Raw genomic sequence first — 22,691 nt, 5'->3', positions numbered from 1 at the left:
AGGTTTGGGAACAAACTCGTCTTTCTCTATGGAATAAAGCCCGAATTGTACACTTCATTACTTTATCTTTCTTGGAAAGAGGTTTCTTTTTAAAAATATAGAATATCACACAAGAGCCACTGTAAATTACCAGAGCGGTCATGCCAAGCAAAGTCAATTAATTTCTCTGTGGAAAAAATGTCAGAGTGCAGTAAGTTCTTGATACATGCACAGCATCCTGTGTGTCTTCCCTTAGGGCATGCACAGTGTCTTCTATGACTGCAGTGTTTGTTCCAGAGCCTAGGCTGTAGGTAAATCCACACGATGCTCATAGGAAGCAGGGGACATGGCAGGTTCCACAAGGGTAAGACTTTTCCTCAAGTCCGCTTGTTCAGTACCCATTTGATATGAGTGGTGAAGGGATTATACTTTTTCAAAGAAAGGTCATACCAATCAGTGTCAAATACAAGGTTGTTCCTTAGGAATGAAGCCTTTTCTTTTTCATTTCCTTCACTGCCAAATTCTAGAAAGTGTAGCCATCATTTGCTGTCACTGTTTACACAACCATTTGACGCTTTAGTCCTTACCTAATGTTTGTACAGCATTTTGGTGATGTTGCTTCTTCTGGCCTTTTTGAAAGCCTCTCCTTCACTGATTGCTGGGACTCACTTCCCGTTGCCTCTTACTTTTCTCGTTTCTGTCATAAGCTCATTCCTCTGACTACTCCGCTGATGTGCCCTAGCACTCCATTCTTGGCCCCTTTCTCATTCCCTACCCTCTCTCCTGTGCAATGTCCCCTAGACCTACAGCTCCTCCTACTGTCTAAGTGCTGATGTTTCTGAGCCTATATCTTTAAAACAGATTTCTCTCCAGAGATCTAGAGCTATTTTTCCAACTGCTCGCTGGACACTTCTACCTGGATTCCCCGTTAGCACTTAAAACTTACAACCTCTAAAATGGAATTCTTCAACTCCTCCTACTCATTCATTCTCTTAAACCTTTCCTTTCTCCTATATTCTCTGCCTATCTTGGTAAACACCCATCTCAAAGCCAGCAACCTGGGAGTCATCTATTCCTTTCTTTCCGTAATCTCTCCATATGTAACCAATCACCAAGACCTCTTCCTTGAGTCTCTCAACACCCCCTTCCTTGCAGTCCTACCACTGTTCATCCTTTATCACATGGGATATTACTACAACCACCTCCTGACTGCCTCTATTTAAGCCAGGCTGTCCTTCAAACTGCCATCAGAATGATCTTTCAAATACAAAAACTCTCTTATGTTACTTCTCTGCATAAAATCCTCTGAACTTCCCATTGCCCATAAGATGCCATTCAAACTCCTCAACTTAGTATCCAAGGTAGTCCCTTGCAGGGCTGCTGCCTGTCTATATGGCTACTTTGTATGAACAAGAAGAAGACACCCCTTTGCAGTCCAGCAGATGCAGAAAGAAGGCTTGGTGAGTGGAGCGTGACTTTATGTGAGAACAAGGCACCCCTTCCATTGGTGGGGGCAGCCCTGCACGAGGGCACAGGGCTTGGCTAGAAAAGCTTGGGCTAAACTCATTCCATGCGCTTGTCACCTGACTTCTAGCCGCATCTACACATGGTGTGCGAGTGTGGCCAAACTCCAGCATATCAGATTCTTTGCAGACTCTCTCCTGCTTCCATGATGGTGCCCCTGCCTTCCAGGAACCACTCTTCCTCTAGCACCCACGATTAGCTCCTACTTATCTTTCAAGACTTGCTTGAAGCATCACTGCCTCCTGGGAGGCTTCTCTGCCCTCTCAGCCTGAATTAATTGCCATCACTCAGTGCAACCCTGACACCCAGTCTATATGTCTGTCATGTCCTGTTGTCAGGCTGTTGTAATGATTAACTTTTACATTTGTCTCCTTCCCTACTTTGTGAACAACTTAAGGGCAGAGGGTAATGCTTTATTCATCTTTATAATCCTGGCCTGGCTTGTGTAAATTCTCACTGAATTGATTGTAGGGCAACTGCCAGAAATTAAACAAAACATCAGATTCTATCTAGGTTTAGACAGAGCTATAGGGATTACATTTATTATTAAAAAATTAAGAAAAGTATGGTACTATTTAGTGAGGCAAAACCATTACAAAATGCTCCAGAGAGGAATTGTTATTTCTCACTTATGAGCAAAGGCATGAATAGGAGAGGGCAAATGCTGACAGTAGGCAGGGAAAGCACTGGCCTTTCAGAAAGCATATTAAGGGCCTTTAAGGCAAGATTTAAGAGGTGGCCAGACGCAGGAGACAGCTGTGATGTGAATAGGGCACATGAGCTAAGAAGCGACTTGAATTAAACCTAAGGGCAGAAAGGGGAGCTTCTGTTTAAAACCCACTCTTGCAATTGACTGGATGTTTGACCTCTGGGCAAGTCATTAACCTCTGTGTCTTAGTTTCCACATCTGTAAAGTGGAGATAATAATGCTTCCTTACTTCAAAGAATTACAGATTAATCAGTGTCTGAAAAGCATCTCTAACTTGGGAAACTCTATGTAAATATCTAGTGTAGCATGTAGGAAAGTCAGGTGTAAATACCAGAGAAATAAATCTGAGCTTTCTTTCAATTTATTCAAAATATTAAAAAGGAAAAATAATCGCTAGTGTCCTTATCCTGAAAAATGCTATTAAGGAAATAGTAGTTAGATTTTCATATTGGGAAAAATGTCCTTTTGTAAGTCTTCCCCTCCCCCCATCCATGAGGTGTCTGCTGAGGTTTGTGAATGCCAGGTGTGTGGGACAAAGGCCTCTTGGATGACTCAATAGGAACTACAAAAGCCACTCGTGCCAGCTGGACTCTGCCAGTGCAGACTGCTCTCGGCTTCCCGGGGTGGGTTATGATATGAGCTGCCTTGTTTCTCCCCTCCTTGCCCACTGCCCAGCTTCCATCTCCAGGGAGAGGATGGGCGGGGGCTTCCATCCGAGGCTGATGTGCGCTCTTGGGATCGTGTAATGTGATCCCCAAATAAAAAGGTTAAGCGTTTACAGTCAATCCTTCCCCAGCGTTCTAAAAAGGGCAGGTTTCGCCTAAGGACCTTTTTAGGTTATTGGCTCGCTTCAGGGCCTCCTCGTGCTGAGTGGGGTGACTGGGGGTAGTGGGGGAGGAAAGGGGGGAGGAGAGGAGGGAGGCGGCCAAGGGAGGTCAAATCGCGCCACAGGAGAGACAATGAAAGGACCCCAGAGGAGCTCTTCCGTGCAGGAGGGAGGGAGGCCGGCACAGGACCAGGTGGTGAGGGGAGCTGGCCACAGCGAGGAGGGAGTGGCACGCCCCAGAGGTGGCGCTCCCTTGCTTGGGGTGGGGAGGGGGAGGGGGAGGGGGGAGGGAGTTGGTCTGCCTGTGAAGACAAGGGTCGGCCAGGGGAGACAGAGGCTTTGCAGGGCGGATTTATCAGCTTGCTGGGCCGCGGACTGGTGTCATATCTTTCTCCTTCGCATCCCACTGCCCCTTCCTTTAATGAGTTTATATATTAAATAAGATTGATTTTAAGGCAAGGTGACCTACAATAGACTAGATACATTCAAGGAACTGGAAGGTTTTAATGAGAGCGGTAGAGAGGGCTGACCAAGTTTTCGAGGAATTATGCGGGCACCTGAACACTAGGGCGGCCTCGGCGGGTGGCCTGGGTGCACGGCGATGGTCGGAGGAGCCGAGGTCCCCAGTGTCAGCAGTGTCGCCTCCCCCGCCTGTGCTGCTCACTGCTGGGCACCAGCCCTACCTTTTCCTGGACAGTTTAATGCCAAGGAGAAGAGAATCCGATTTAAGGGCAAGCCGTACGTCCCCAAGGGCTGCCCTCGAGGATGAAGTGTGACTGGGGGACTCATTAGATTGTCTCAGTGTTTGGGTTGGTATCTCCTTTTGAGGAGTTTGAATGTCCTCCCTCTTCGTTGTTCTGAATTACACTGCTTTGCCTGCATAGCTTGCCGGTTAGAAGCAGAGGCCAATGAGAAAGTCCTCTCATACAAGGAGTTAATGGTAAGCACCAGTGTATGATGAATTTAACCCTATTGTACAAAGTTTTCTCTGAAGAGGGTACTTGCTCTACGTTGCTTTGCTATTTTTCTTTTGAATTGTGAGATGCACCTGTTATCTAGGGAGAGTAGACCTATGACCTTAAGTGATGTTAAATTACTCAGTAAAGCAGTTTGACTGTGGGTGCTTCACAAAAAGCATAAACCATTACTGTGTTTGGAATTATTAACCTTCTGTAATAGTTTTAGTAAAGTGGTTTAGACCTGAACGTTCTGAGCAGCTCTATTCCTGACTCGTATATAGACTTGGGTAAGGTATTTATACCTGTTCTGAGTTCCGTCCCCACCTCCACTCACCTCTTCCAGCTGAAGGAGGGAGCTATGAGAACAGGGCTCATGCACATGTATCACCATTATTTAAACAGGGCACATGTTATTGCATGGTTGTTATTTCCTTGGCTTTCAGAGACTCTTTTTATTTTTTGTACTAGAACTGCCTGAAATGGAATAAACCTTCTGTCTGTTTTTATCTTCCAAATAAGATCTTTTCAAAGATGCTTCTTTGGGGGAGTCTGGAATAATTAATTCTCTCCCCTGCATCTTTCTCAATGCATTTAATTTGAACTTTCTTAATGAAAACTCATCTCTCATAAACGCTGGGTTGGCCCATTTTGTGTGTGCCTGCTCTGTCCTGCTTTGAGTGATGTGTAAATAAGAGGCAATCTGGTGATGAGTTTTGCTTGTGTGGTGCAGAAGGGTGGAGAGGGAGGAGGGTTTGATGAATAGAGGCGACCAGAAAATGTACTTGATAATAACATGGCCGTGATTGATGTTGTAATTCCTGAAAAATTATCATTATGATATAATTATTTGTTTATGAACTGTGCCCTGAGACTCCCAAGTTTGTGATTATTCATGGCACAGATAAAACTCTAAAGTCAATAATTCATCAAGGGTGTAATGGTTTTGTTTGGGGGGAGGTAGGAGGGTCACAGGGATATTACATCCTGTTTCTGACACTTCCGCTATAAATCTGAGAACTCCTTCAGTACAAGGAAGAGCCATCACCTTACCCTCTGCTCCTTTTTTTTTTTCTTAAAGTGGTCTTAGTAGTTCGCATATATTATTTTTAAAACAGAAATTAATTTTATTCTAGAAAAATTTCAACAGAGGAACATTATCTGGGTCACTCCTGTTGGTGTATCTCATGACTGCCGGTAGAAAGCTAACAGAAGAAAAAACAACTGTGCTTTGTCCCCAGGAAAGTACAAGACGATCTTACACTAATCGCTTTGATTTTAGTCTGTGAAAGGAGACAAAAAGAGGTCTATTCATTTTCAGAAGGTTGATGAGTTTGGCCTCATGATTTTTATTTGATGTTTGAGTGGATGATTTTACACGTACATATCAGGGGTCTTGGCATCTCACCCCACTTCTGCTCCTGTAATGGCTGATACTGTAGTTTCTCTAATTCTTTTAATTTCCTTCTCATGTTCGTTTTTTCCCTGCCTCAGTTTATTTACAAGAGAGTAGCCCCCTGGGAATTTGTTATGGATGCATTATGTGCTTTTATCCCAGGGTTCAGAGTTCTATAAATGCTGGGGCCAGGTCTCTCCTCTCCAGCAGGGCTGGGCGAAGTTGTCTCAGAGGGCACGTAGAGTACAATGAAAATGAGCAATGTTTTCACAGGGACAGGCCCTTGCTCACCTACCATGCCTAGGGAACAAGTGAACTTCTTTCCTTAAATTGCTTTTCCCCTAAGCACATGCCAGCATTACATGAGGGCTATATATGTATAGGAGGTGGGAGACCTACCTTGTCAAAAGTTTGTGAAAAGACCAAGGTGTTCTGGTTGACTAGAGGCTCAAGATGAAATAACAATTTGGCCTGGCTGCTAAAAGTGACTTCAGGTTCAGACTGTTTTAATTAAAAGCTCAGAGTCCTGAGCAAAAGATGTAATGGGACGTTTAGCCCAGGCAGGCACCAGATAACACCTGGAGCTCTGTGATTGGTCCGGGGTGCCACATTTTAAAAGGGGCCATTATGGGTTGAATTGTGTCCTCCAAAAAGTTGATGTCCTAACCCCCCATACCTCAGCATGTGACCTTAGTTCCATTTCCTTCTCAGGGTAGGGTCATTGCAGATGTAATTAGTTAAGATGAGGTCATACTGGAGTAGGGTGGGCCCTTAATCCAATATGATTGGTGTCCTTATTGGAAGAGGAGAGACACACACAGCGGAGAGAACTCCATGTGAAGATGCAGATACACACAGGGAGAAGATGGCCATGTGCTGGTAGAGGCACAGATCAGAATGATGCATCAAGAAATGCCCAGGATTGCTGCTCCCCACCAGAAGCTAGGAGAGAAGCAAGGAGCAGACTCTCCATCAGAGCCTTTCAGAGGGAATCCACCTTTGTGGCACCTTGAATTCAGACTTCAAGTCTCCAGAATTGGGAGACAATACATTTCTGGTGTTTTAAGCCACACAGTTTGTGGTAGTAAGGCAGCCATAGGAAACCAATTCTGGGGCCTTGACAAATTCTGGTGCACCCAGATGAGGGTGAACTAGGATGGTGAAGGGACCTGCCACAATGCCATTGGAGGAACAATGGAAAGAACAGGTGACAGTTAACCTAGAGACTTATCGAAACTCTGATACCCATCTTCACATATTTGAAGGCCACTCAGATGGCAGAGGGTTGAGATCTAGTCCATTTAACTCCAGAGGGAAGATTTCAGTTCAGCACCTTCTAAAAATGTTAACAATTCAACTGTGGTCTAGAAAGACCTTCACCACTAGAATTAAGGAGATGTGATTTCTATACAAGAGGGTCTCTCTCGGTTGCTAAGAGTCTCTGGATGATGACTGAGTCTAGATAGCTCACTGCTCATCTGTGAGGGTACACTGTTAAATGGTACCTTCTTATGAATCTAAGCTCCATCTCACTAGCTGTCCATGGGCTACATTGTCAAAGTTTTTCTAAGCCAGTTACTAACTGCTTGGGCTGTTTCCTCTTCCTCCTTTCTCTATTTGTGGTACCTAACTTATTGCTGAATATAGAATAAATAGTATTGTGGACACACACACATCCTCCAACCAACATTTCTCAATGGCCAACTCTGTGCCAGCCATACGGACTACCCGCGAAGGCAGGAATGGATGAACTTGCTGCTTTATCCATTTTGCCATTCCTTTCTTGGTGGAAACTCAATCCATCCTGCCAAACCACATGGTCATTTCTTGTGGAATCGCGGACTCTTGACAATTCATGTTTCATTTTCATTTTTCCAAGTGTCCTCATCCATCAGTATTTAGTAGATCTTCACCGAGCCAAGACTATTCATAAATCATTGAGCTAGGGGCTGTGGGGGGACATGAAGATGAACAAGCCATGATCTATGCCTGTGGCGAGTTTACCAGGTCAGCCCCCCTCCCCCCGCCCTTATAATGGTTTCCTAGGAGATACAGAAAAGCAGAAGCATCTAAGGGTGTTAGCTTACCTTAGCATCCCAGAATTTGTTTCTTAAGCCTGCTCGTTGTCATCATTCTTTGAGATTCATGCTCACGAATAAGGTTTGCCTTTTTCACTACATGATATGAAGGATTAGCAAAGGTATTCTTCCTTTTCTTCCAAGTCCTTCACTCTTTCTAATTTTTGAACCTGGATAACCATCTTCTTGGCTTGAACAGACTATCTTCTGGGCTTGAAAATATACATTATCTCTTACCTTCAATGCAGTGCATAGGCCAGGTTGATTTCAAATTGTTCAGCATGTTGTTCAACATAAATACGCTTTGTCTAGGGGTAGGTGAAGATGGGTAAGAGTTGTAGTCCAAAAGGACTAAGACCAGTTTCTTTATGCTCAACTGAATGCATATCTTCCCTCTTGTCCTGCCTGCTACTTTATGTAAAGGTTTGCTGCCGTTGTTGTTCCTCATTGCCAAATGGATAAGTGTCAGAATCAGCTGGGAAGGAGAAGAGATGCAGAGGGCTGGCCTTAGATCCCTGTTCTATCCATCACCTGCAAATTGAAACCTTAACAAAGTGACTTGCTGCCAGACTGGCAAGGGAGAGGTCCTTTGCCTCTGAGGAGCTCAGGGTTCTGGTTTGGCTGGCAGCCCCAGGGCTGGGGAAGTGGCAGGGCTGCCCAGTTGTCAGCGGGTCTGCGCCCAGAGCTCACTCCCTCTATTTTTGGCTAAGAGGTGTTCTTTATTTAATTAGTGACATATTTTAGCATTGATGGGTACAAATAAAGGACAGGTAACTTGATGCTAAGGAAGCTTAAGCCTGGGTAAGCATCGAGGATTTCTATCACCTCCATTGCGGAAGCTCCAGATATCATGAGGATTTCAATTCACCCATCACAATGTCTGGCTTTCCTTTTTCAACTCCCAGCTGCTACTACCTCCAGATCACAGGGTGAAGGGGTGTCCAGAATTAAAGTGTTATGGCCAACCAACATTGTCATCGAGCCAACAGAGGGTCAGCCCTCAGCCTTGGTAGACCCTCCCCCATGCAAAGCTCTGGAAGCCATGGCTAACAGCCGGGTCCATCAACACCTTCAGACAGAGTGCCTTGGGTAAGCTGGCTTCAACACTCACTGTCATCTGTTCAGGACCACGTTTCCAGCTTCATCAATTTGTTTGCTTCTCAATATTGCTCTACTATATTCTTCTGACTCTCAAGAGCAAAAAGGAAAGATAGATTTTGGCAAAGTAGTTGAGAGAATCCAGTTCTGTATTCTCAGTCACCCTCTTCCTATTTCTAATTTTTAAGTACTTATTTCCAGGGATCCATAAAGGGTCTAGTGGAGAGATCAAGGACCCCACAACCATAACTGCATTTCCACATCCACCAGTCTGAAGCTATCCTCCATTATCCAAAAGTACCCTCAAATTAGCAAATGTCATCAAAGACTTAAAGTAGGACATGATATTTACTATAGTTGGGAGCTTTTGGACAAAGTGTTTGCCTTTTCTTTCCACTCAACCCATCCGTATGTCTTCATTTTCTGGAGAGCACAGACTTAACAGGTGACCCACCTGTATCCTTAACTTTGAGAGAGCAGCTGAAGTTTTCCCTCTTTATTTGTTTATGTTTTGGAGTTGGCCAGCTGACCTGCCTCAAAAAGGAACAGGCTGGATGCTGACCTACCCAATAACACAGCACAATCATGACTTACTTGGCTCATCTGGAGAAAGAAAATACATATTTAGTATAAAGAGAAGATATAAGCAATGGAACAGTTGGTTATACGTTAGAGCTCATAATAAATGAAAATATCGAGTGCATTTTAAATGATTAATGTATGAAAACTCTCATCATTTACTGTGCATTAATCAAGAAAAAATGCACACTTCCCATAGTGGTTAATGTCGCAGGCCCGTTGTTCAGCTTTGATAACGTACATAATAATGCTCATGTGACAATGAGTTGGGGTAGCTGAAAATCTAGGATGGTTGCACGTTTGGTGTAGTATTTGGATTAGCATCTTAATCTGTGCCTTGTCAGTCAGCCTCATCGGTATACAAGCTACGCATTTTGTCCGAAACTAGCAAAAATATGGATGCTTTAAAATTTTTTTTCTTTTTTGTTTAAATCAAGAATAATGATCAAGGTACCTGCTTAAACAAATACTACCAGCATTCATTAGTTAGGATGGTTACATGTAAAAGAAATGATGCCAGATAGTAACAAATCCAAGAGAAGTTTATTATGAAAATGGCACCTGCAGATGAAAAATTAAGTTACATAAAGACAACCATGTATGTGACATGTATGAGAATCTACAAAAGTATAAAAAGAACCCTGTTGTAAATGAAGTATGTACATTTCTGATTTGCAGCATTATAAATGGTCAATGAAAAAAAATGTTTCAAAATAAGCCAGGCACTCAGGAAGTTAGGTCCCGTTAGCTTCACACAAAACAAATGTACCATAGCTGTCGCTTTGTAATGTTTTAATTTTTTTATATATATATTGTAGAGTTGGTAACACTGCTAAGATTTTTACGAACAGAATATCCCTTTCCCCATTATTCAGCTACTTGGCACCAGTCTCCTCATAAAAGTTTTCATATATTTGTACAAGAAATAGTTAAAAACACAGACACAGTCTTCACAGGTAATGAAGTATTTTTTTTTTCACTTTGTAATTTTAACACTATGGATTTAGACAGCAGCTGTGATTATCTGTTAGTTTAAATCACCAGAAATCATTTTGACACAACACAGAAACATTTATAAAAGAAAAAAAAAAAAAAAACAGCTGTCTAGCTGTTCTTTGTAGCTGATAGGTGCGTTCCTTTGATTGTTCAATAGCTAGAGTAGAGCTTCCAAAATTACTCTTTAAATTTCGTGATTGGCCTTCTTCACTTCCTAAACCTACTCAAATCCTTCAAGTAAGTGCTCACTATTAGAATTTGTGGCATTAAACTTCTTGTCACTATTCCACAGTGGTTTGGGCCCAACTCATGGAATCAAAGGGCCTGGAGGAATCCACTCAACACAGTGATATTCAAAGGACAGCTGAGTTACTATATTAGCATTGCACACATAAACAAATATATACGACAATTCTATAGTCCATACCCCCCGCTCCCCTTTTGTTTTAAAAAAATGTTGGTTGACCTTTGAAATAATTTTCTGTCTCACTGGTAAGTTGCTTTATATATTGCTCCATCAGCCAACCTGGAAGGAAACCAAAGCAAAGCACCCACCGCTTATAGGTAGAACACAAGGGACTCTGGGAATGTTAACAACTGAGGCTATATGGCATCAATTTATTTCATATATCTGAGCATTATTCTTCAGTGCTTTGTGTGGCACTCCAGAAGAAAGAGTCGTACCCAGAATTCCATTATGGGAAAAATGGCTCCATTAACCTTGAGCTAGTTAAGAGTCTTTTTATCTCTGAGAATGAAAAAGATTTTGGAGAAGTTGGGGTGGGGGGGAGATGAGGCAGGAAAAGGGGAGATGAGAGAGGAAGAGAGAGAGAGAGAGAGGGCGTGAGAGGGAGAGAGAAAGGGGAGAGGTCAGGAGAATATACACCAGCAAAGCAACAGCAGAAATCTTAAAAAGTGAAATGGAAGATTCACAGACAGTAGAAGCAGCATAGGGTGACGTTACAGAGGAAGGCCACCACACAAAAATCACTAACCCCCAAGAATCACTGATTCACTAGGACTGCAGGAATGGGACTGTACTAGAGATAGAGCACAGAGAAGACAAAGGACAAAACAACTACATTAGCTTAGTATATACTGCATATAGAAACACACATTGAAACTGCAATGGACTGACAGCCAAGGACACATACACAGTGCACACATTACAGTTCTCACATCTGTTATTAGATGCCTTAACAAACAGCTGCCAAAAATGGAGTGGAAGAAGAATTTATACTTGACAGTCATTTGGAGTGTTTGACACTACACTGATTTCTGGCAACAAAGACAAAATAGGATATTTTTTTCTTTTTCTTTTTCTTTTTTTTTTTTTTTTTTTTTTTTTTAAACTTAATGTGCAGTTTTCAGTTGCAGTTATCTGTTTGAAGCTTATTTTAACCCATTCTTTAGTTTTAAACCTTACTGGTTCCAACCTAGAAATAAAAGAACCAAAGGGAAAAAAAAATCCACCAAATCAGTCCCCCAAAATACAACCTTCCTTTTTTTTTTTTTTAGCAAGAAATGAAAAAATCAAAAACGTTAAATATTTTTTTCCTTCTTTTACTCCAAAGTGTTATTGAAGTTGCAAAAATTAGCCTCAGTTAGACTGAGAAAAGGAAAGAAAGAAAGCTCAACAAAAGGCAGTATGTACCTAAACTGCTCCTCAAATCAGTTTGATTGAGTTTTCCAAAAGCCCTTTTAAAAAGGGCTTTCCTGACCCATTAAATTTAATGTGAGGCTATGTTAGTTGGGAGGTAAAAAATTTTAAGTCCTGCAGCAAACATTAATGAGGGCTTTGTCTTAACTAACCAAGGAGACTGCAGCAATGGACTCCAGACCAGGAGAGAACACATTTCTTTCAAAACCCAGCCCAGGAGCTGCATTTTGTATGAAGACATTACAGATTAATAAATGATAGCACCATGGTTTTAGAAATTAAGTTAATGTTTCAGTAATTAACATTTAGTCCAACTTTTTTTTTTTAAACATTCTAGTCACAGGCCAGAAATTAAGTTTAAGAACCCAAATTATTTTTATGTGCAAGTAAGAAAATCTTAAACTCTTAACCATAAAAAGAGAATTAAATTCTGCATAAAATTCTAAAATACTATCCCCCTATTTTCAAAGGAATTAGGAACAAAAACAAAAACACCACCCCATTTCATTTGACTTAGTCAAACAGGGCACATTGTTTATGCTTGTCTCTTTCAATCTTGATCATATCAAGATTCTTTTTACGAAGAAAACTCAATGGTTGTCATTTGAGAAATCTCTTGACCACAAGACTGAGTATTCTATGGCAGAGGCATATACACATTAAAGACATCTTAATAAAGAGGCAAAGGAAAGCAAAACAACCCAACACACATCTCGGAAGAAGACAAAATGGCAGGCAACTGGTCGTCTGACCCTCTGAAGGCCAAAAATAAACATATCTTTACAGGAAAGAATGAGTCCAGTGAAAGAAAGAGGGGATGGAACGGGGACCGTCGTGGCGAGAGAAGACGCTGACCTGCTCGAATTCAAAGTGCTAGAATCAAAGGTCTAAACGAAAACGCCGACGATGCCTCCGGGCAGAGCCCCGGGCCGCGCTGGGCGGTGCTCAGTCCTCCTTGCGCTCCAGAGTCTGTGCCGCGTGGATGCCGTTGCTGTAGACGGGGAAGGGCAGCGTGGAGAAGAGTCCCTCGGCCGTGGTGAACACGTTGCCGGCGGGCATCTGCGTCAGGCTGGCCGCGCTCACGGCGCCGCCAAACGGTCCCGACATGTTGAGCCGGTGCACGTGGTGGTAGAGCATCTCCATGGGCGTCTTGGGGTCAAGGCCGAAGCCCGGGCTGTTAACGTCCACGAAGTTAACAGCGTGCGCGTTGGGCAGCAGGTTGCCCTGCATGGCCAGGGTCACCTCGGCGGGCGCGTAGCGGATGGTGCCCGTGGTGTAGACCCTCTGCGCGGCCGTGCTGGTGGCCGCCAGGGTCCCGGTCACCCTGTGCACCAGCGGCAGCACGACGTTGCCCGCCTGCAACCTCTGCAGCGCCTCCAGGTCCCCAGTGTACAGCAAGGAGTTGGACGCTCCGGGGCCGCTCCCGCCGCCGCCGCTGCTTCCGCCCCCGGGGTGCTTGTCCCGCGGGGACGCCGAGAGCGGGGGCGACAGCGGGTCGGAGGCGACGGGGGCCAAGGCCGCGGGGGCCGAGCTGCCGAACTGAGTCTTGCGGGCGGCGGCGGCGGCGGCGGCCGTGCCGTCGGCACCGGGCGGAGTGAGGACCGAGTCGGGGATGGCCACGTGCAGCCCCCCGCCGCCTGCGCCGCCCGGCGGGGACGGGAAGTGCTCGGAGCTGGGGGGCTTGGTCATGCTGTAGGGCGACTCGTTCCGGGAGATCTCCCGGTTAGGCGGGTAGTTCCAGATGCTGCTGTCGTTGTCGAAGTTGATGGGTTCCGCGATCTCCGTCTTGATCTTGAGCACCGAGGCACTGTTGGGGGAGGACAGCAGCCGCGGGGGCTCCACCAGGCCCGCGTCCAGGCCGCCGGGGCTCGACGCGCTGGACAGGCGCCGGCGGCTGGCGCTGCCGCCCTTCTGCCGTTTCCGCCTCTTCTTGCGCTTCTGGTGCCTGCTGGAGGCCTGCGCGCCCGCCTCGCCCGCGCTGTCCGAGTCCTTGGCGCTGTCCGACGACAGCGACTCGCAGTTCTGCAGCCGCAGGTCCGACTCGCTCTCCACGTAGCGCTCGACCTTGATCTGCATGGGGCCCAGCGCGCCGAAGCCGCCGCCGTCCTCGGCCGCCTTGGGGTTCTCAAAGTCCGAGTGCTCGAAGCTGTCGTCGCTGTCGCGGCTGTCCGGGTTGCTGGAGCTGTGGCCGTCGTCGTTGCAGTTCATGTCGTTGTCGCACGTGTTGCCCGACTTCTTGCGGTCGGGCTCCGGGTCTTCGCTGTTCTCGGACTGGTTCCCCTTCTCGTCGGACTTGGAGTTCTCGTTGTCCTCTGCGTGGGGCCGGCGGCCGCGGGGGGTAGGGGGCGGGGAGAGGAGACACAGGAGACAACGGGTTAGCGGGGCAAGACCCACCTCTCACCTGCGGGGGTGGGGGAGGGGAGGGCGGAGGTGGGGGGGGGGTCTTGCCTTATCCTGAGCTGCTCCACTGCCTCGGTTACTTAAAGCCTGGGCTTTCCCTCTCTTGAGGACCTAGATTAGAGGGACCCTGACTCAGAAGTGCGGTCCCCGGACCCACCCGCAGCATTGGCATCACCTGGAGGCTTGCTACAAATGCAGAATCCCAGGCTTCCACCCAGACCTACTGAATCAGATTCTTCATTTGAACAGGATCCCCAGGTGATTCTTAGGCACGTTAACATTTGAGATGTTCAGCGAAAATACTGACGGACTCAGAGTAAATAACCGAGAATAAGGTGGTAGTGACACAGAAAAACGATGATTTGCAAGGTGATTTCCAAAGAGGTCTGCACCTTCCCCTGGTAAATATTTGCTCATTATTGAAAACCATACTCTCTATTCCTAAAGTTATTTTTCTCTAGAGCACTGAACGCCATCTGATTCATTGTATGTTTTATTTTTATTTACTTCTGTCTCTTCCCCCAACTGGAATATAAGTTCCACAGGGCAGGGAATTTTTGTCTTTTTTGTTCACTGCTATATACTATATAAATAAGGAGCAGAGATTGTCTGTTCTAGAACTCTGCCCTAGTGAAGAACTTTCTCGAATGAATGCAATTTATAGGAAATCAATCAAGATCCTCCTCACCTGCTTCCGCCTCCCTGAAGCTGTGTCTGGAGTAGAGGGAATACGGTACAAGAGCATGTCCCCTAAGGATGGGGTTTGTGGCCGGTGTGCCCTAGTCATCTGGCACATTTTAGGGAGGATAGATTTTCTCAGTAATAGAACCTCAGAACCTTTAGGGATGATGCTGATTTTATGGCTCTGCTTTCGGAGAGCACCTTGGGCAAATCATGTAACTACTCTGGCCTTCATTTGTTTAGCAGAAAAGGTTGGGTTAGGAGAGGCTTAGGATTTTTTGCAGCCGTAAATTCTATGAGTTATGTGCCCCTTGCATCTATGTGTGTCTGTGGAAGGGGACTGGGAAATGGAGGAAGAGTCAATTTTTATATTAGCTTTCCTGTGCTCCAAAGAACTACTCAAAGTTTGCTTCCCAAAATAACTAGGACTGGGAAAGCATGGATTTGTTCAGCATAGATTCAGAAAATGAGTAACAGACGGCACCCAGAAAGAGTCATTTACCGATGCCATTAAGTATCCCACTTTAGAGGTTCAATCCCAGCTTGGTGAGGATGTGAATATTTGGGGCTCAAAGTCACGGTCTGTCTTGGAGCAACAGAGATAGCCCTGCTGTCTGCTTCTGGTAAAGAGGTTGGAGCTAGCTATGGGGTTAGGGCCGGGCTTCTTCTGTATAGAGGGCTGACATTAAGTGATGGCCAAATCAATCAATCTCTCTGTATATTTGTGTATATATATTTATATACCATAATATACCTATGTGTATGAATACATACCACAACATGCATGTATGTATATATTTATACGTATTTAGATGCATGTATATATTTATATAACACCACATACATAAATGTATGTATTGTATATATGTGCACACACTTATTAGAGTGTACATCTGTATGTAGTGGTATATAAGTATATATACATATATGTGTTGAGAAGGACTCAGTAATAACTTGATGTGACACATATCCCTATATAAACTTGGACCAGTTGCTTCGTTCAGATGACACTCCTTTGGCCGTTGCCCACCCCTCAAGTTTGGAAAGGCAAGCCATAACTGCAGAACACGGAGAAGTCGTAATACCTGTAATACCTGAGGTGTCTTTAGAGTCTGACTCAGAGTCGGAGGTCTCTGAGGATTCCGAAGTTTTCTCCGGCAGGTGGGGGAGCTGTGCGATGTCCATTGGCGTGTCCTTGTACTCGGGGTTGCTGTGGAGGAGGGAGGTGTTCATCAGGAGTGCAGACACCCATTCTGGATAGGTTGCTTTTGACCATCTTCTTCCCACTTCCTTGCCCCAAACTTTTGGAGTTTAGAGGGTTTGAAAGACTAAGCATGAAATCATTTCTCAGCTCATCATGGGACTTTTACAGAAGCTTGGATTGCATGCTCTGGGGAACAGGTGCACTTTGCCACAATGACTGAATACCCAAATGCTACATGAAAGCCACCAAAAAGCTTTCAAATAATCAGGTACCACTGGGGGCCAGGGAACTGGGCTGCTTGACATTCCTCCCAGTACCACACCTGGGGTAAGGGAGGATGAGAGAAGCACCCTCAACAATTCATTCCCCTGCCTCCCGGTGTGCCCTGCCTTCTCCTGGGCTCCTAATGAGTCCATTGCTTCAGTACCCTTGTCTTGGCTCCTTGATGGAGTTCTCAGCTGTTCAGATGGCTCTAAGGCTAGTGGGGGCGGGGAGTTGGGGGGCAGAGCCCTCAGCACCTAACGATCTGACAGATGCACAGGTGCACCTTGGGCTGCGTGGATTATGGCTACTGAACTGTCAACACACCCATTACAATCACATTTTCATCTGCTCGTGGGGCGTACACCTGTGGCTTGTTAGCTGGAAATCTGATTGCAGTGGGGAGAGTCCCAGTGTGAAAGAATGAAGCTAACCCCATTTGCACAAAAGTGCTTAATTTTTGTTCTATTTTTAATTCAGAAACAAGCCTCCTCTGGAAAAGGGAGTGTGTGTTCGGTCAGTCAGCGACCTTCTAGAAACGCCACTCCAAGGCCAGCCCAGCGTATGAGCAGTACCAGCTGCATACTCTGAAGGCACTAGGAAAGTCTCTTGCCTCCAAATGGAAAATGCCTCTTCTGTCCTTCTATCGTGGCCAGTCAGCCAGAGACCTTTCATAGGTCTCTATGACTCACTAGCTAATTTCTAGTGAAATTCCTGTATCAAAGAGTCACTGTTTCAGTAACTACACTAAAACTGCAAATGTCCCAGGGGGGTTAATTCACTAAGATGAATTATCAGGCCTTTACTCCCTAATGTGAATTAGCGTCAGCAGCAGAGCTTTCTCTGGATGATCAGATGAGCCAGATGCTGGGAAGGTAGCCTTAGCCCTTACGCAGTTTCTGTAATTCTACCAGGTGTTGTGAGGGTACAGGAAGAAGATTGGAGGCGCAGTAATTTCAGAACGGGGAAGTGCAAGCCTGGATGGGGCCCAGAAGTCAGGGATTCTGGCCAGGAAGAGGGAGCATGAAAATCCTGCTTGGGGAAGAACAAAGGACAGGAATGTGGAAAAGAAAAGCCAACTTCAATAGTTGCTATCAGGCCAAGGCCCTTCTTCCTAGACCTCCAGCCTGGAGAAGTGATCCTGATGAGTGACAGACCTGGGGAGCTTCCTCTGCTAAAGCTCATGTATGTCAGTCTCCTTTGGTCCAGATGCCATGTGGGTTCACAAGTCCCTTGTCACCCAACTCACAGTCTTCTATTATTGAACCCAGGGTGAGTCTTCAGGTCAGCTGAAACACGTCTGGCATGCCTGAGATTGATGCTCTTTGAGCCTGAAGGCTGGTCTTTGGTACTCAAACTGCTTCCTTCTTCTCCATATGGAATTAGGTGACCCAGGAGCACCAAAGGCTCACGAGCTTGTACCATGTGATCCTAGGCTAGACCAAGAGTGTTGCTCCAAAGTAGCACAAGCTGACCTCTCCTTATCCCTCCTCACTCCCTCTGTTTGGGGGCAGAGTAGGAAGTCATGAGGCTGATGAGGCAGTAAGAAAGATCCAGATGGGAAGAAGTCTCCCTGAATGAGATGAACAACCATAGGGATTACTTTAGTGCCCTAGGCTCCAGGAGCCTGGGGGACAGCCATCCTACAGTCTATGGTGTCCCTGTTACTAATGTCTAATTTTTAATAATAATCGGTCTCCTTGGCACAGTGAATGTCAGTGCCACAATACCTTATTCTGTCTTCTCTTTGGCATGTGAGTTTTTATAACCTTCTGCATTGCATACAGCCACTGTTCCATAAACCTCTAAGTAAAAGAATTCCCTGATAGCAGAACCCATCTTGAGCATATCACAAACACAGGGGATAGTTTGCATGAAAAGCAGGCTTTGGAGAAAGCCCCCTTCGATACCCATACTTTTACCTTTAGAGAGAATTAATGTAGAGTAGAAGAGGTCAAAAAAGGGAAAAGAAAGTAGATGAATGAAGACTCTTCTAAGTGGTGCACATTAAAGCCCTCTCTAGCGCAATAATCATTAGTGTCTGATTGATATGCTATTGGGAGCAAGCACATTCATGCCTTCAAGTCGTCACCAGCAGACGCGAACACACTCTGAAGGGTCAGCGTGCTGATAAGCCACGGCTGTCTGCATCTCTCTCTCAAAGAAAAATGGGATTCGGTACTCCCTGTCTAGATTATCAGTCAAAGGGCAACAACTTCCATTCATAAGACCTACTGGAAGTTTTCCTCCTCAGACCACATGTGGGCCCCGCCTGGTGGCTTTAGGCCAAGAGAAGCCAAAGACTAGAATGACAATGGTGGGAGGGCGCCAGGCTGAGCATTTGGATAGCTTCACGGCAGGATTGGTGGAGAACCTCCCAGAAAGCTTGTCCCCAGACGCAGACCACCCAGGCTATGCGTCTTGGTTACTTTGGTGCTAGTCTGAATCCACAGGCAGCAAGCAGATGAGGACGGAGAGAGGAGTGGTGTTGCACACTGGAATTCAGGAGGCTGTTGAGCTTGACTGCATTAATGGATATAAATTTGAGGATGCATTAAAACAGCGGTCACCCTTGCCTGAGATCACAGAGCAGGCAAAAGAAGACTGCCTTCATTTTTACACTGAAATTGTCTCAATTCTGGCGAAGCGACTCCCTTTGCTTACCAAAACTTGAATGTCTGGGGAATCCAACCCTACGTAATATGCTGAGGACTTCAAAGAGATGGGATACAGGAGGAATATGAACTCTGCCACTTCTTCCACATCCCCTTTTCATAATTTTCACAAGGGTTGGAGCGCATGAGTATGAGAACGTGTGGGGGAGAAGGAGAGGCTTTTTGAATGCTTCCACTGGAGGCAAACGTCTGTGTTCTTTTTCTGGCCCGAGCATTTGTGGGGAAACCAAAGCAACCTCTGCAGAACTGCCCCAAGGTTGGCAGACCAAGAACTATTGAACATTTCGCAAATCTGCCCTCGAAGTCCCTACTGACATGGCTTTGAACTTTTCCCATTTCTTTGAATCTTGTGGAAAGAAAAGCAGAATTTCCATATAATTCCACACCAGATACTGTCAAAAGATAATACAACATGTCAGCTATTTATCATTGGGCTGCATGTTTTATAACTGAGATGGAAATGAAAAAGAATTCCAAAATATACCTCAGAAGATAATTCACCCAGATGATGTTCTTCTCATTTGCGTTCTTGGCATTAATAGCTATTGTGGCACTAGACTGTATCCAAATATATCCTCCATTCTTCTGCATCCAACGATAGTACTTTGTCACACACTGGCCCTTATTCAGCACTGGTGAAAAAACAAAACAGAATAGAAGGCATTGCATATTAGGACTGGGGCAAAATGGTTATCATCTCTGCAAAACCTGAAGCTTAGAAAGGGGAGGTCCCGGACTTCCCTGGTGGCGCAGTGGTTAAGAATCCGCCTGCCAATGCGGGGGACACGGGTTCCAGCCCTGGTCCGGGAAGATCCCACATGCCACGGAGCAACTAAGCCTGTGCACCACAACTATACTGAGCCTACGCTCTAGAGCCTGCGAGCCACAACTACTGAGTCCATGTGCCACAACTACTGAAGCCTGCGCACTTAGAGCCCGTGCTCCACAACAAGAGAAGCCACTGCAATGAGAAGCCCACGCACCGTAACGAAGAGTAGCCCCTGCTCGCCGTAACTAGAGAAAGCCCGCGGGCAACAGTGAAGACCCAACGCGGCCAAAAATAAATACATTTTTAAAAAAAGAAGAAAGCTGAGGTCCCGCACCAAGCCAGGGGTGCCCCTCTGTATGCTTAATGTAGAATGCCATTAGCAGGACAAATGAAATCACCAATTCAGTGGAGCAGCTGCTCTGGAGCTAGGGTTACTAGCGTTTGTAGCAAGACTTTATTCCATTTTGGGCAGTCATGGTGTGAAAGGAAGGATAACAGGACTACAAATCTTTTTGGCTCACAGAACACCTAATGCGGTGTGGATATTGTCAATGGGTTTGACGTCAGATGCGAACAAAGGCAAATTTGGATGTGATTTATTCATAGCTTCAAGGTAGCCCTCTTTGCGATTCTGGATATCTGAATGGTTCCAAAGATGCTTTCCCCCTCTGTCTTTGATCATTTCACCTCAGCGCGAGCTGTATCAACCCGTGTCCTTATGTATCGGTTCCTTTTGATCTTGTCGAACAGAATTTATAGTATGAACTAAATCTACATGGGTCAGGCAGGGGAGATTCTGGTGAGAAATTTGCTGAACGTTGGAACAAAATACATTCCCTCACCAAGTCAGAAACACTGGCCTAAGGGAAGCACAGGTTTGACTTGGCTAGAGCCAAACAGAGTGACAGCTCCACACAGACTCTGAAATATGGCCCCAAATGAAGGAACAAGTAAAAACAATCAGTAATGTGAAACGGTGCCATTAAATATCCACGGAAAGAGAGCTTTAAAATGCAGATGTTAAAAATGATACTTTAACCAAAATCTTGCCAAGTTGAAATGGATTTGATTTGTATCTGGGTATGCTTGAGCTAGTAAAAGGGGGAAGAGTGCAGTAAATCAGCCCCTGAAATAAAGTGCTATGGATGGGAAGGGTTTAAAAGGATGCCGGAAACGTGCACAACCCGCTGTTATCGCTTTGATACGAATTGCAGAGACTACACCCCCCCCAACAGCGCGCCAGCTGGCCGGCCACTAGAGGGCAGTGTGCACTCGTCCACGCTGCCCACTTTTGGCACGTCCTTGTCTCCGTCTGCTAAAATGAAAAACCTCTAACTGCTGTAATAAATTTGGCTAAATTAGCTGCTAAATGGTTATCTCAAGTAATATGTATTTGCATTAATCATCTTGCTCTAAACCAGAACAAGCCAGAGTCCTAAAGACGTAGTAAATTCATATTGTCCATTTAATTATGGCTAATAAGTGCTTCATATACAATAGTTTCATGAAGTACATTTTGATTTTTTTTTTGGGGGGGGTGGATGGGTAAAGGGAAGTCACTTTGGAAAAGAGCTGTGTTTAAGGCTGTAGAAGCTCTTCCCATCATGTCTGAGCCACTCTTCCTAGCTCTGAAAGTGGTCAAAAATCAAACCTCCATATATTTTATCCATAAACATATAAACTTCAACGCTTTTCTCCCATTCTCTCTTTTTTTGTCTCACAATACACGAAATGGATGGTTGTAAAATTTAACACTTATGTCTTAACAGTTGCTTGAAAAAGCCTTGCTCTGATGAGTGCTTCAAAGAGCGGCGAGTTCTATTCAGAAACTATTCTACAGTTTAGGGTATTTTTAAAACCCGGAACTGTCACCTTCTCTTCGTGGTGAAGCTCCACAGGTAGGACTGTACCCTGCTTTTGTAGGCGATTGTAAGTTCTGCCATTCGGCATGCATGGCTTCCCCGGCTCCAAAACTGTGTAGTGAAGCTGAAAGCAGTAAAATACTGACTCTGCCATACAGCACTTCTGTCAAACCATTGTTGCATGCAACAAGATGTGCCTTTATTCAAATCCTCTCAACCTGGTTAACTATTAATAGAGGAACGATGGGTTATGAAATTCTGCCCACTATTTTCACAGAAATACTTACAGCATCCCAATCAGTGGTTGGCGTATAATTCTACCTGCTGTGTATCTGGAATAAGGGATAATTTCAAATGGTTCTAGTATTTTTAATAAAGGCAAAGAGACTAAGAAGCCCCTTTTATAGAGTCACATGAAGAAAACACTGAGATGGTAGGCTAGACCAGCCCAGCCTGGCTGGGTTTTTGGACTGGAATTTGACCCAAAGCAGGCACAATTTAAAAAAAAAAAAAAAAAAAAAAGACCCCACAATACAGTGCGTAGCAAGGGGCAAAGTGAGACAGAAATTATAAAGTCAAATCAGAGTTTGCAGAATCAGCATAAAGATCACCACGCCCTCCCGTTCCTAATAATACTTTCTCTTACTTACAAACAAAGAAACAGAGAAACAAAATCTCCTTTCTGAAATGCATGACCAGCAAAACATCAGCCTTGGGAGTGGGCCCCATGGATGTGCTGTGAAGGGGTAGAAGGCTCATTTGCTAAAAGATTGATGTGTGTCACCTTTTTGGGTTAAGGCAGCATGACTCTGGGTCTGATTAGGTGCATCTGTGTTTCCTGAGAAGATAAATACAAAGTTATTAGGACCCATGATTCCACGAATATTATTTATCACCCAGGCCAAGGGCCATCTAGCAAAGAGAGGAGACCTCAGTGAGAGAGAGGCAGGCCAGGCAAGTTTACTTGATGAAGTGGTGGTGAAAGAGCTGCGGAGAAAAGGACCCCTGAGGGGTTCCCTGGGGAGTCAGGAGCTACTT

At 45.2% G+C, this 22,691-nt stretch overlaps 1 protein-coding gene across 2 annotated transcripts in view; it reads right to left on the bottom strand.

Annotated features, from left to right (window-relative positions):
* Positions 1-9,689: 9,689 nt before the first annotated feature.
* NPAS3 (neuronal PAS domain protein 3) overlaps positions 9,690-22,691 on the bottom strand; it is an 864,939-nt gene continuing 851,937 nt past the window's right edge. The window contains exons 9-11 of one of the 2 annotated variants that reach the window (XM_036844032.1): positions 19,507-19,654; positions 15,968-16,092; positions 9,690-14,113 (exon numbers count right to left, since the gene is read on the bottom strand). In XM_036844032.1, the coding sequence (XP_036699927.1) occupies positions 12,747-14,113; positions 15,968-16,092; positions 19,507-19,654 (1,640 nt within the window). In that variant the 3' untranslated portion in view covers positions 9,690-12,746. The remainder of the gene's footprint in view (positions 14,114-15,967; positions 16,093-19,506; positions 19,655-22,691) is intronic. The other variant, XM_036844033.1, reaches the window with a different exon arrangement.

Source organism: Balaenoptera musculus, chromosome 2 (assembly GCF_009873245.2).
Source record: "Balaenoptera musculus isolate JJ_BM4_2016_0621 chromosome 2, mBalMus1.pri.v3, whole genome shotgun sequence".
NCBI classification, from domain to species: Eukaryota; Metazoa; Chordata; class Mammalia; order Artiodactyla; family Balaenopteridae; genus Balaenoptera; species Balaenoptera musculus.
This window is presented reverse-complemented; position numbering and strand designations above follow the sequence as displayed.